Source organism: Oculina patagonica, chromosome 8 (assembly GCF_052425735.1).
Source record: "Oculina patagonica isolate OP01 chromosome 8, crgOcupat, whole genome shotgun sequence".
In the NCBI taxonomy this organism is placed as follows: Eukaryota; Metazoa; Cnidaria; class Anthozoa; order Scleractinia; family Oculinidae; genus Oculina; species Oculina patagonica.
In genome coordinates this window covers 9,753,869-9,768,869 of record NC_135765.1, presented here as the reverse complement: position 1 = coordinate 9,768,869, position 15,001 = coordinate 9,753,869, and the positions used below count along the sequence as shown (strand labels likewise).

The 15,001-nt window shown below is 41.0% G+C and overlaps 3 protein-coding genes across 3 annotated transcripts in view; 1 reads left to right on the top strand and 2 right to left on the bottom strand.

Annotated features, from left to right (window-relative positions):
- The window catches only part of LOC144662562 (uncharacterized), a 47,997-nt gene that overhangs the window by 19,333 nt on the left and 13,663 nt on the right, over positions 1 to 15,001 (bottom strand). The window lies entirely within an intron of this gene.
- On the top strand, positions 5,442 to 6,851 carry LOC144663108 (trace amine-associated receptor 9-like). The gene has a single exon (XM_078524048.1). The coding sequence runs from the start codon at positions 5,442 to 5,444 to the stop codon at positions 6,849 to 6,851; it is 1,410 nt and encodes a 469-aa protein (XP_078380174.1).
- On the bottom strand, positions 11,159 to 14,999 carry LOC144663107 (uncharacterized; the record flags this gene model as incomplete). Its single annotated transcript, XM_078524047.1, has 4 exons — positions 11,159 to 12,014; positions 13,034 to 13,230; positions 13,793 to 14,282; positions 14,785 to 14,999. Coding segments are annotated over 4 exons (1,758 nt in total), but the record flags the coding sequence as incomplete, so codon positions are not given.

The following is a 15,001-nucleotide window of genomic DNA, read 5'->3' as shown; positions in this document are numbered from 1 at the left end:
TTACCAAGGCTTCGGAACTGTTAAATGTACACCTTATTGAAAGCGGCAACTATTGCGTCGGCCTAAGACCTGTTACAGAAAAAAACAATTTTTTTCCAATTTATCTCACGGTTTTTGATGAGGTTACCAAGACTTCGGTACTTTTGAATGAACACTTTATTGAAAGCATCAGCTGTTGTGTCAGCCCAAGACCTATTACAGAAAAGAACAATTTTTCCAATTTCTCTCGAAATTTTCACTTATCAAGGCTTCGGTACTTTGAACTGCACACGTCCTTTGAAGCGGTAACTATTGCGTCGCATGATTCTTTCTTACTAAGTGTTTGAGTAATGACCACCCTTCAAGAAGATGGACTGTAATTAGACTGTCATTACACGGTTTTTTTTCTTTTTTTCTATGGCAAATAAATTAGTCTGGAGAAAACTCCTCATTTCATTCTGGGTAAATCGACAAGCTTTTCTAGAACGCGGACAATCTTTGGCCCCAACAAATGCATTTCATCTTCGCGCATCTGAGGTAACAGCAATTTTTATCAATAACGTAAGATAAATGTTTTAGAGCTGTTTTGCCTACAATTTTGTTTCTCGTTGCTTGCATGCTCTCCCCGCTTTGTTTAGTTTTTTTCTCTAATGTGATGTTGTATGTTGACATTCATCAGTTCATCCGAAATTGAATTAGTTTCATTAATGGAATCAAATCTCTAAAATTTGTGATAACACATTTCTAGATTATCCTCATTTAACATACAAGAAAATACTGTTTAAAGGGACTGCGTCACGGCTGAGTTAAGTGTATTTTATCAAGTTACGTTTTCTTCTATAAAACCGATCTAAATGACAAAACCATAGCATTATTACTACCAAATGTGTCTCCCAGGCTTTAAAATTTTAAGTTACAAGCAAGCGAGATTAACTCTGAAAACTGTTCAGCCCAACAGTATTTCAAAAAACCCATATCGCAATCTGTTTTTAATCTTCTACACTTTTCGCCATCCGTTCCTTCTTTTGTATTTGGTGTGTTATTGAAATGTTCCTTCGCTGTTTTAAGCGGTTATTTTTATATTTTACTGAATTTGATGGCCATTTATTTTCCCATGCCTTAATTTGAGTAAAAATCTGTGACACAGTTCTTTTATCTACATTATTTTCAATACACATAAATTAGATTTTGTCTGCAGATGTAAATTTACCTCGATGTTTACGCAGATGTTATTTACCTCGACCTAGATAATTTCGGATATCATCCAATAATTGTTTATTCCGGCACAATCCCAGCAGTCTTCGCCGGTGGAATGACATTATCTTCAAATTGGGTTTATTTCCATATGAAACGAGTGCTCCATTCGGAGAGTGTAGTGTTTGAAATACATGTATAGCATCGAAGATTGACACCTCTATAAAAGCCGAAGCGGTTACCGTTTAGACCATAAATAAATGCAACACAACATTGTCCTCCCTTGGACACGACGATAAGCATCACGCTTTTACTTATCACATTGCATTACTGTTGATTACAATAAAATTTACATCGTCATTTATTTCGCAATGTAGTGATTTCAGTTTAATTTTCGTTATAATCACAATATGCGACGTTTTCGCATATTTCCCTCCTCCGGCCATTTTTCCGGTTATAGATAAACTCACGCTGACTACAGACCGTCCGAAAATCCAAAAGCAAAACAATGTCACGGGCAAGAAATCACAACGAAAATCGAAAAGATGGGCAAAACAATCAATAACAAGAACTGCAAGCAGTTTATAATCGTGCGGGTAATGTTTGACCACCTGACCTCTTTCAGTGCTTTGGCTTAAAGGCACGGCACCGCACAGTAAAATCTTTAGAAAAGCAGTCACTTGAGAAACACACAAGTCGTGTTTGCGTTAGTCACGGAGTGAACGTGACATGAATTTCCTTTACCACGTCATAGCCACATGCCTAGCCTAGCCTAGCCGGAAAAATGCCTGCTTACGCATGCAAATATTTATTTTGTTCCGAATGTTCAATAAAATAAACCCAAACCAGTTCATTTAAAAGAAAGCCAAATCACGCCAAAATAAAGAGTAGACTAAGGCCATCCCATTGTGTTTCTCCGTTTAGCGTCTTCCGACAAGCTTTTGGTAATTCCCCTGGCGCGATGACGTGTATCCCGTGCTTTGACACATTCTTGCTGAGCTTGCAACTTACGTTTCGATAACGTTTCGATTCTCACAATACCGTAAACTCAAAACAAAAATTGGGCTATCCAGAAAATAAGTCGTCGTTTTGCAATATTTAACACATTCCGGGTAAATTGTACGACTTGTACTCGCTCCGAGCCAAACGCTTGAGTAACACAACAATAAATATTTCACACAAACAGAGCGCAGAGTATTCAAACAGAAAATAGGTGAATGATTATTTATAGCTACAAGCGAGAGATCGCGTGACAGGGGTCTGACGTAGTGGTAGTTTTAAATAGCTTGGACATGTCCAAGCGGTCTTGGTTTTCGCTATGTGATTATATTCAGCCTTCTCTTCTTGTAAAATATGGTATGAAACAAAATTATACATTTCAGAGAGCAGAGTGTTCGTGTTAAACGCGAGTGATCGGCTGATCGCTATTAAATATTAAATCTTGCGTGACCGTGACAGAAGAGCCGCCTGGGCCGCGTGGGTCTGGATCGATTTACCGACAAAAAAAAAATAAAATTCCGTGCCAATCTCGAGCCCAGAGTGACCCCCGGCTCCGCGATCCGTCAGCGGTTGGTCAGCGGTAGGGTCGCCGGGACTCACTCTGGGAAACTGAATAATAATTCAGTGTCTTACTGGTCCTCACAGAACAATAGAAATCAACACGGAAGTCTGAAAATCTTCCCCGGAAGTAAACCAAACCGGAAACCCTGAAAAATCATTTTTTGTTCTCCATGGTCAAATGTTCAGGTGTATCACCTTAATTTTGTAAAACACCTAAGAACTCGTGATATGGCGCTACATTAATGAAGTATTTTCTAATTCTACCATTCTTTTTGAACTCAAAAGATACTTTGAATAAAAAAGGACTTCCTTTAAACGTCAATTCTGAACGGAGTTTTTAAACAACAACGACGGCGCCACCAAGGACAAGGTCGATTGAAAACTCAATTTATAGTTGACTTACAAATCTCGCTAGAACTACTGTTTTCTTTCAAATCTCCGTTACGGTTGAAAAACTGAATATCGCAGACAGTGCTCGATTCAAAATAATAACTAATAACGCAGAATTTGAACATTACGCGTTGTTGTTTTGCTGAAAAAAAGGAATTGTACAATTGTGTGCACGTGAATTGCGTGAATGTGTGCACGAGCTGAGTCGCCAAAATGCTAATTAAACCTTTTGAATAGCGTTGACCGGTGTGGCGTCTTTATTACCCGGGTTATTAATATTACCGCCATTCGACAAGAAAAAAATTATTTGCTCGAAAACATGCAATCTATCATGAAATGATGCGCTGTCAGCGAGAAGTCTTTGAAATATACGAAAGTCGCCAAACAAAAATTTTTATCAACAGAACAATAGCTTGTCCGTGCATTGTGCATTATGTAAATTTCTTCACTGTCGTCCACAAAACAACAACGAACACATGCACACAGTCAGGCGGAATCTTAGAAGGCAAACAAGATCTTTGATTTAAAACCAATATAGCAGTATGCTCAAGAAAAAGACTAACGGAAATCAAAACACCAGACGCTCTTTTGTTGACTCTCTTAACTGCAGAACGTTTTTGTTACTTTTGTTGCTTCGATAAACACCAGTTCTGTCGATACTGTGTCAGAAATAGTTCAACTTTCTCGATTTACTTCCGTTCTGGGAAATTTACTTCCGCTTAGACCTGAGAGCATGCGCAATAAAAACCGGAAGACCAAGGTTCTACCTGAAATCGACCTGAAATTGATCTGATCAATTCCAGTTTCCCAGAGTCCGTCCCGTACCGCTGACCGACTGGACGGACTCTGGGCTCGAGATTGATTCCGTGCAGATTATGAATCGGGCCCAGGCCCCGCCCGATTAACTATTTCTGTGCAGTTGAATACTTGGAAATTTTCGGCCCTTAAATCCTTCCAACTGACGAAACCAAACCTATATAACCGTTCGTTAGTTCACAGTGAAGCCACAGATTTTGCCTTCACTACACAATCAAACACACAACACCGCTATAAGGCATGGGCGCGTTGGTCAGCCAAGCCCAAGAGAGACATTTATTGACACATCAATAAGATACAGGAGTCATAATTAGAAGATATAACTGTTAGCTTACATGCACCACAGCCGGACACGTAAACCCTAAAAAACCCGCTATGGGAAAAAATAGGGACCGTGTACGCCCAACCAATGCTATGGCGCCACCTTTGGGGTTTTAAGGTTTACAACAATTTTGCAAAAGAAGCAAGGTAACAAATAAATAAACAGATGAAATAATCTAAACAACGTAGTGTGAAGCCGAGGAAGGCTGACCGTAGAATGTCACAACTTTCTCAACGGACACTTTTCAAACCGCCTAACCGTGAGGCCTCACGCACTACCCTCGCCCCAGTTTTCTGATACGTGTCGGCAAAATATTAATTTATGTTAATCAGGACCAACACAAATTACATTTTCCACGTTAAAAAACAGAAAACCACGGTAAATGTCGTAAATGTTTTGCTTTTTTCAACAGATAGAATCAGCAGTGAAAGTATTGTTTTTTTCACTGCGAAGATTTCACAAGGCACTCTTGTTATAATTAATGTCTCACGGTCTGAAAAGTTTCTTCTTAGGAAATATTCCGCCTCAAACAAAATTTCCATTCATGGAAGGAAATACTTCAGAAATGTTCAATTTGCGTGACGGATTGTCGGTGTGACAAATCAAAGAAACTTTACTTGCCAGCTCGAAGTTTTTGACACGTATTTGCTGTTTCTTTAGAGGCAAAAGACAAGAAATTCTTGCAATTTATACCTGGAAACGCGAGGATTTTAATCTTGCATATAATTACATACGATCTTTTGAAAGTAGCCCGAGGATTTTGTGACACTCCGGCTGCAACGCATGCTAGGTATTTGAAGGCCGATCTTTTGAAATGAATGGCACGCTTGTTCTACTTTAGTGAGCATTAGTCCACACCTAGCGTTATCCCGGTAGCACTTCCACCTCACCCACAACCACCGCATAAGTGTAGTTCAAACACTACACTAAAAAACTTCACGTATTTGTAATAAGAACGTAAGTCAGCAAACTTATTTTAAAGAAACGTCTTCAAAGAATAACTGTACGTTTTCAATTCTCATGCATCAATAGGATTAAAGGTACTGGAAGGCGTTCAAACAAACTGAACTAGTAAACAGGAAAGGCAACTAGCGATAAGCAAGTGACAATTTGGCAGCGACTACTGACGACTTGTTATACCCCCAAGAAAACTGTCTACTTCATATCATTCCATATTAACATGGACTTAAACAACACAAAAACGACCACCAGCCCTTCCAGCTCAACTTTTCAGTGCGAACACAAAAGGGATTCATGGGACTTAAGCTACTCCACTTTGCACTTCATGATAGACGCAATGGCACTGGTCGCTTCCCTCCCCACAATTCTGTTAAACGCAATGGTAATTCTTGTTGTAAAGCGAACTAAAGAGCTGCAGAAACCTTCGGCCATCCTGTTATCTAGTCTGGCCGTTACTGATCTTCTAATTGGTGTTATAGTCATGCCGTTATCTGCCATAGTTGATATCTTAATTTTTTCTAAAACTTCGTTTGCGTATAAATGTATGTTAGACTTGGTGAATGTTTTCTTCATGTTTTTACTCTTCTTTGCTACCCTATATCACTTGACAATCATTGCTTGGGAGAGGTACGTGGCAATAAAAAAATGGATGGACTATAAGGTTATCGTCACAAATGGCCGTGTCAAAAAACTCGCAATAGCTGCCTGGTTCTTTGCGCTTTTCCCAGCGGTTCCAAACCTTATAATGGCGGCGGTCGATGTGGATCGTAGAATTGTTGGAGGCTGGTTTACCTTTTGTGCGTCCAAGGGAGCAGTTTGTTTAGTACTTACTGCGTTCTTTTATCGAAAGGTGTACCTTGGAATACGCAATCGTCAAATAAATGAAATCAGCCAGGTCACCGAACAGAGGAAAGCGAAACTCGAATCTAAAGTTGCCAAGACGACAAGCTTGCTAACCGCAGCACTGATGTCAACGTTTATTCCAATATTTGGCTTTGAAATCTTGGGTAACTTTTTTCCAATCTTTAACTCAAGTGCTGCTATCCGGTTTACAGATACAGTGACGCAGTTCAACTCTCTATTTAATCCTCTGCTTTACTGTTACAGAGACCAACGTTTTAGGAATGCCCTTCGCGAGCTGTTAGGAAAGCGAAAACCTCAAGCACTCCAGTCAGCAGTTGATGTCGCTCGCTCGCGATCTGTAAAACGAAACGATCTGTCTGCGACGGCAGAGACTCAGACCGTGGAAACATCTACTTCGCACTTGACAAGACCAGTATTCTCCAATTTTCTCGCGGCTTTAGATTCTGCTGATCGGAGGCCACGTGAAGCAATGTTGAAAAGGTCTATGTCTGACCAAATGATCGACAAATTCAGCAGTTCCGTCGATGGCTTGGAACTGCAGCAACCCTCGCCCATCGTGGTAACAAGCGCGACAGTTCATGCTGAAAGCCGCGTGCAGTCTAAAGCGAAGAAAAACAATCCTGAAAGTGCCAATGGTGTGAACAAGCCCCTAGTTACACCACAGCTCTTCCCAAATAAACCAAGATCAAAATCCTGTGATCCTATCCCCACCGTAGGATTAACCAACCTTGTCAGGGAGCAGTTCGCGATCGAAGACCCAAACTGACGCCAGCAAAACTTCATGGTCCCAGGTAAAACATAAACATTGAGCTACTAGATTTACCAAAAGGTTTTGGCGAGTGCGAATAAGAAACTGGAAATGCACGTTTGAATGATGCAATGGCAGCCAAGTCACAGTCAAACAAACTCCTGAACGACCCAGTGACGACCTGAACTGCGTAATGCATATATTTTAGTATCTACAATCGTTGACAAAATTCGTTGGCACACCCACCCCTATTTCCCCGTTTCAGTGTTGGATAGCGCAATGTCTCCAAAGTCCTTGTGTAGTGCGTTTCAGTTTGTGAGCAAAAGTAGGCAGCAATTGAAGGCATTAGGTTTTTGCATGTTACGCAACTTTGTAAAGGAGGAGAGGGGGAATTCTTAATTTTTTAATTTTATGTTTCAAGTAAGAAAACGGCAATTTCGCCAAGGTTTTGTCAAAGATTGTAGTTTGGGATATAGTATCCAAATGGATCGTTAGTAAGCCGTACTGTTGGCTTATGTTTCGTGTTAATTGAAAAATTCTCGGGTGTTTGTTGTGCTCAGCACTATCTACAATATGTGTATGTTTATTTCAATTTTCTTTTTGAAATTAATTCTTGGGCTGTTTGTAATTGCCCTTTTTCCTCAAAGATGGTCGCACAAGAAGAGGCACTCGAGCGCACAGGTGTAGAAACTCGAGGTAAAACAGAAAGTCTCTTCTGCAGCCTCCATGTCAATAACGTAGCATTCGAAGTAGTTTCAGTCGGTCACATGACATGGCTTTAATTTGGAGAAGAGGATAATTTATCTTTTTTTAATGTCTTCTTTTCTGGCCGGGAGGCGCGGTGGCCTAATGGTTAGTCCGCCAGACTCCGGATCAAGCGGTCCGGGTTCGAGCCCTGGCCGGGGTCACAGTGTTGTGTTCTTGGGCAAGACACAACTCTGTATGAGAGTGCCTCTCGCCACCCAGGTGTATAAATGGGTACCGGCGACAAAATGCTGGGAAGGGTACCCTGCGATGGACTAGCATCCCATTCAGGGAGGAGTAGAAGTATTCCTAGCCGCTTAATGCTACGGAAACCGGGATAAGCTCCGGCAGTATGGGCCCCATGGCTCGAGGCTTCCCCCTCTTCACTGGCCAGTCAAGTCAAATGATAACATTGCAATAATCGCAACTCGGGAGCTAAAATCCAGTTTATGTGACTGGGACGCTAAGGGTAGGTGTCCGTTGGCCGAGGTTCGACTGTACTTTAGTGACGTGCTGTAAGAGTGAAAATCTCAGGAAATAATTATGAAATCAGTTTTAATTTTAAAGTTATGTTATATTCTTGTTGGTAATATATACACAAGACAGGTGAATGCGCGTAATGCTATTTATCGAAATATCGAATCGAAACATAAGTCGAAATATAAAACTGTGAAATGCTTCAGAAAGTTCTTTCGTCGAAGCGATAAAAGAATTAGATAAACTTCGGTAATCTCTTGACATTCTCTGTCTTTGTTATTCTTTGAACGCACGATTTTGGAGTTCAGTAAAATATTAAAATATATGTGTATATCTTTGTATCACTGCTATAAATTTCGCTGAAATCTCAGCCTCGTCAGGTATGTTCCGCCATCTTGGATTTCTAGATGCCTCGGTACTCAGTGTATGATGCACCAAGTGTCTTGGATAGTCCACCGACGTCGTGTAAGGCCTCACACAGAGTGCCATATCATATGGCACTCTGTGTGAAGCTCTGTGTGAGACACTCTATGTGAGGCCTTACATGACGTCGGTGGACTATCCAAGACGCTTGGTGCATCATACACTGAGTACCAAGACATCTAGAATTCCAAGATGGTAGAACATGCCTGACGAGGCTGAGATTTCAGCGAAATTTATAGCAGTGATACAAAGATATGAAACATGTACAGTAATGCAAAAAAAAATTATAATAATATTTTTGTGGAAAGGTGTGTTACGACGAAAAACAAAGTTTTCTTATTGGGTGCCATCAAACAAGAAACTTTGAGTTCGAGGAACATACAACACGAACTGAGCGTTGTCACGGATTGAAAAGTGTGTTTTAAGTACATGCCCAACAAGGAGACGTAAACCTTTTTTGGCAACAAGTAAAGAAAGAAAGTTTCCCAAATCATTATCTACGTCGTTATTTAAACCTCAAAAATGGTTAAAACTTTTCTCTGCTTTTTTAAAGTTTTGACCTTTTTTCAGCCTTGTAAATAGTTATTTTGATCAAAACCGAGTGTTATGGACATCAAAGTTTGCCCAGTTTATTGTAAATATGTAGATATACCATGGCTGTTAATATTGGTCAAAATTGTCTCCTGTATAACGTTAATTCGTAGAAACGTATAGGTCTTGCCTACGTTTCGAAGCACACGGTCTGGCAAAATACAATACCAATATCTAAAAATAAACATGTTTATTAAAATATTTATGTGTATAAAGTTGCAGACCGATCGGTCGACCGGCTTCGTTTAAATATATATTCCGCACATTATAAAGTAGATAAACCATATTGAAGCAATATTAAAGTGGTTAAACAATTTTTTTATAGTCCATAGCATCGAGTTCATTTCAGTTGTTTATTTAAATCTAAAGACCATAAGTTAACAAACACCTAATCAGTTGGCAGGTACAACAAGAAATAATATTCTTGATCACAACGAATCGTACATATACTGTGCGATATGTTACCTTATTTCCCTGAGCAGTTGTATGTCTGCAGAAGGATATTCATTGCTAGCAGAAACTCATAAGGGTTTAAACATGTAACGCGCGTTCACAGCGTTTTAATATTCAGTTTTGATTATTCAGTTTTGCCAAGTACCATATTTGAAAAAGCTAAGAGTTTGTACGCGAATGCAACTACATTTTCGGTTTTGCGGTGAGTTACTTAAATTCAGACCTAAACGCCGTAAATTTCTTACAGAAACTAAAGAAATTCATTATGTGTATCTAACTGAAGTTCTACAGACTACTTAACGACGATAAAACAGGAGAATTTAACCAAATTGAACTTTATTCAACCAAGCTTGTTCAAAAACAAGATTACGCCATCAAGCGCGAGCTAGCGCGCGCTGTAAATATTGCAATTTTGATTGGTTCATTTTTCTCCTGATTTTCCAAATATGGTACTTAATGGCGACGAATGTGCAAACGCTTTGTACAGTGCGAATCATAGGGAGTTACACGTTTCAACCTTTTGGGTTTCTGTTGCTAGTTAATTCAATTTAAAGTAAATCGCAATCGAAGTGAAATGTATATACGTGTAAATATATGCAGTTTATTAAATGACTGAATCCTCTGACATGCAGCTAGAATTGAAAATCGATATGCGGTTAGAGTTCAGGTCTGTTTTCTACACGAAAACAGATCGAAAACCTTACAATCCAATTCTGATACGATTGTTGATGGGAAGAATTAACATGTTATGCGTGCAGATTAGATTTTTCGCTAATGACGTGTAAAAGCTAAGCTTGTATATAGAGCTGAGAGTTGCAACTAAACGCTATCGTCCGAAGATTGCCGAGGAAGATTCGAAGATGTTTCGACTAAATATCGATAAACTTTACAGATAGACACACTCCTGGCTTTACAGATAGACACGAAAGTCATCGATCGATTATGGCTCTCAATGTCCACTTTTTTGGCGGTCGATTACTTTCTACACGTAATTTTCAGCCACATTTTGTTTCATTGCTTCTTGTTTTTCTTTTCAAACCTCTTTAAATTTTAAAGGCCGCCTTTATACGGCCTTCTTGCTTCACTATGGCCGCCATGTTGCGCGACTCCGTACGGACGCCGTACGTACGCGCCCGCGAACCATGCCGCTATCCATGTTGACCATGAAAACTCATTTCGATAGTGTTCCTTCTTTCATGCGTATGGGACTCTGCTCTGCGGCCCTGCGGGCCGCTGTAGAGCTCCGCTACAAATCACACTTAACTTATTTTTTTAAGTTAAAAAATGTTCAGACCAAGAGGATTTTACCGGGCGAGAATCATATCCACTAGGCCACCGACGACCAGCTGCAGGAATCCTGTTTTTTTTTTTATGATAAAAATCCTTACCCTATTATAAAAGCTAACCGAAAGCAGCCCAAGCTAAAGAAGGCTAACCGGAGTGCTTTTTAGGCTAACTGGAGTGATAGTTAGGCTAATCGGAACGCTATTTAGGCTAACTGGAGTGCTAGTTAGGCTATAACCGGAACGCCAGTTACGCTAACCGCAGTGCTGTTTAGTCAGTAGTGGTATAAATATATCATGAGGTGTCTCGCTATTGTCTCACTACATCAACTGAGTGCAGGATAGTTAATCCCATTACATATATTCGATGTTAACGGCCGCTCTGTCATTCTCGTCCCCATCCCGGGTGCTGACCAGACGGATCGCGGGCTCTGGGAACGACAATGCCGTTCTGTCAGTCAGGAATTCCTCAGCACCGGCTTGTACACATGCGCGATATCCCTCGCGGTGATAGGCTGTGAAGAGAGACGGCGTAAAGAACTGATTGGTGGTCGAAGTACGCGGGAAACCCGAGCAAAGCTTCCGAGAAATCCAGCGAAGAACATTCGAACTTGAATGACAACATTCACAGCAGCAGAACGTTAGCCGGTCAACTTCCTCTGCCTGAAGAACGGGACCTGGACCCCATTCTCTCGCGTCTAGTTCCTCTCCAGTGTCGCGGGTGTACTGGTCCCAAGTTGTCTCCATGTCCGGTGGAGGCTTATCTCCGTAGTCAGGGTGACGGGGAGCAATGATCATTATCTTGCCTTTGCCGACCTCCAAGTAACCTCCTTTCGGATTCTTGTCGTAATACCGAACCTTAAATCGATAATGTCTCGGCTGGTGGCCCCTCGGGACGTCCACGTACTTTTTTCTCATCTCCTCTATGACGTCACGACCCTTCGATCCGACAAACTCACAGTGCAGTTCTTTTCTTGCTTGATCCAATGAGCTCAGAAGGTGCTTGGAGTAATCTTCGTCATTTCTGATTAAGCTTCCGTCGACGATGAGGATTCTTTTGAGCCTTTTTTTCAGCAGAGGCAGCAAACCAAATTTCTCTAGGCGCCCGGCGTCGCTGAGAGACAAGAGCGCGGGGGGACAGGGACCGACATTGTCGACTTGAAAGACTTCGCGTAAAAATCGGATGTGGTACAGATGTACGTGACACCATCTGTATAGAAATATAAGATGAAAGAAAGAGATTGGTACGGTGTGAGTCCAAAAAATCCAAGACGACTAAAACAACTGCAGCAAAATTTAGAAGGGAAGGAAAGACAACCAGAGTCAAGTAGTAACCAAAATATCTTTCAATGTAGCTCGTCACGCTTTCCTCCACCACGAACCGTTCGTGGTCAGGAAGCATTGCGTGACGAGCCCAAAAACGGACATATTTCTGTTGCAGTAAGATTGCATGAAATTGTTAGAAGCCTTACCTTCAAAGGAAGGTTAGCATATATTTGGGGAATTTTCTTATTTGAAAGCAACGTGTTTTTTTAGCAACTTTTGGGACTTGGAGCACTTTTTTAGCAACCTTTAAGCATTCCAGTTGGCAACGTTCCAGCAATTTACGAGCACAATTGGGACAGGCCTATGCGCAGCACTGTAACACTAGTACTGAAAGGCATCATTACTTGTTGAGCCCGCGAGAATGATCTGCAGAAGGTGAAAAAGTAAGGAATTGCTCGCAAAAATAAAACTTGAAAGGGAAACAATTTCGGTTCTTACCGTAATGATTCGATTTATCGCCCTCCTTCCAATAAGCGCCCCCTTCCGAATAAGCGCCCCCCTTCGAATGTGTTTTTGTAAATAAGCGCCCCTATTCCAATAAGCGCCCCCCATTCTAACTAGCGCCCCCATTCTTATAAGCACCCCTATTCTAATAAGTGCCCCTATTGTGGATAACTGCCACTACTGAAGTCATTGACGCCAACTAGATAAACTCCTGACCGTTCACCGTACAGTTCATGTATATATTTACTGCTAAAATGAACAAATATTTTAAAAGTAACTGAACTTTTAACAATTTCTAACTGTTACAGTTTCTGTTATTGTTAGATACATTTGGTTGTTTCTCAAAAAATTAAATAAGCGCCCTGTCCCGAATAAGCGCCCTGTCTCGAATAAGCGCCCTTCCTTGAGGTGCCAAAAGTAAATAAGCGCCCCGGGCGCTAAATTGAATCATTACGGTACCTGACAAATTTGTCAAAGAACCATGGCGGTTCACCACCAGTGGGCATAATGGCAATGGCGAAAAATACCACCACATATGCCACAAACACAGCGACTGCGTGACCCTCGGCTTTCGTCATGTTCCAATGAGTTAATGGGATGACAGCAAGAAATATTACAGGGAAGGCTGCGATACTTTGGATTAAAACTGCCAAAATCTGAAACAAATACGAAAAATAGTACATCAAGGAGAAGAAATGAAACTTCGTGGGGTTTTTTCGACCATTCATTTTAGCATAGCCCAGTATCTGACTATTGTCAAATACATGCTACTGTGGATTGAAACAAGGCCCTCAGAGCGCTTGCAGGGTTTTAATTCTTAAAGCTGTCAATATGTCAGCTTTTTATAGCTATGGGATTATTCTCAGACAATTTGATTAGTTGCAGAATGAGTAAAGCGCTTCACTGTTTCTTATTCGACTGTCGAGTCACTATCTTGAAAAGTCAGGGGGAAGATGGTACTCGACACTTAGACAGAGAAAATAAGAAAAACAGTTCATTTCCTTAATTGTAAAATTTTTTGTCGTCGTCGCCACGGCAGTCGTCATTACCACCATCATTATCATCATCATCATTATCATCATCATCATCATCATCATCATCATCATCATCATCATCATCATCATCATTTACCACCATAGGAACTATGGGCGTATAATTGTAAACGACTGCTATGATGCGATCGTATTTATTATTTTATGCGTTGCTCTCGTTTCTTACCTTTGAAGCTAATTCTTGCCTAACGCACCCGAATGAATCATGTGGATTGCTCCTGATACCTTTCCTGAGAGTCAATCCCAAGAGAACCTGGAGATCTCTGAATGGTTCTTCTTGCTCAGGACTTAACGCCATCACAGCAGCGGACGTTACCATGGCATCCGCCAGGTTGATGTTGCATGGCAACAGTGTATCTGCTACACCAGGCTCTCCCGGTTGGTGATCGATCCGTTCATTTTCAGTCGGTGTCAGAGACATGACGCCGTAGGAGGGTTCTTTCAAGGATTGTTTCTTGCGCCAGTAGTCAACTGCCACGTTGCTGATGTATTGTGGTTGGACGTGTTCAAGGTCAGACATGAGCAAAGGGTGCTTGGTAGGGTCATGCTGGTGGCGGCAACAAGAGAGGATTGGAAAGAAGTCTCGGCAACTGATTCCTTTGCAGCCAAGGGATCCAACGCTCTCCTTTGTAAAGAAAGATTTCTGAAGCCTCCACCTGAAAATTTAGAAAACCTCAAGTCAACATTTATATACTTTTTAAGCGGTGTAATGTGTCCTCCCCCAGAGGGACGCAGTATCTTTGCACGCGAAAAAAGGTTATTGACATTTTTGGGACAATTTCCGATGGCATCTGTTTTTATTCAAGAAATCAAAATATCAGTAGTTTTGGGATGAAGTTGGCATGGCAACACACTCAAATTCTGAGATTTAATTGGTCTTATCAAATGGAAGCCATCAGAACGTTGACAAAGAGAAACCAAAAATGTTTCAAACACTTTCTCGACTACACACTCAGGGCGTTCGTGTAGTCTCGCTTAATTCATTTATCTGAATAAACGAGTCGCCAGTAAACACATACTTTATATCATCATCATCTTCCTCATCATCATCATCATCATCATTATCATTATCAACAACAACAACAACAACAACAACAACAACAATAACACGGTGTTATGAAACCAATACTGTGAGCTTGGTAAGTTAAAGTCACTTACTTGTAATAGGTGAAAATTGCCGTCATACTGAACATGCCAAAATATGGACTTAACCAGATGAAGCCTCCAGAAATTAACAAGAGTTTGTAGAAAAGGTGATCCTCGTAAGCGATACCGAACACCGTGGTCTGGTACACTCTCCACTTAATGACGAAGGCGTAAAAGTAGAACACAATTGCAAGGGAAGCTTTCCTTCTCAAGGGTGGGAATCCAAGCC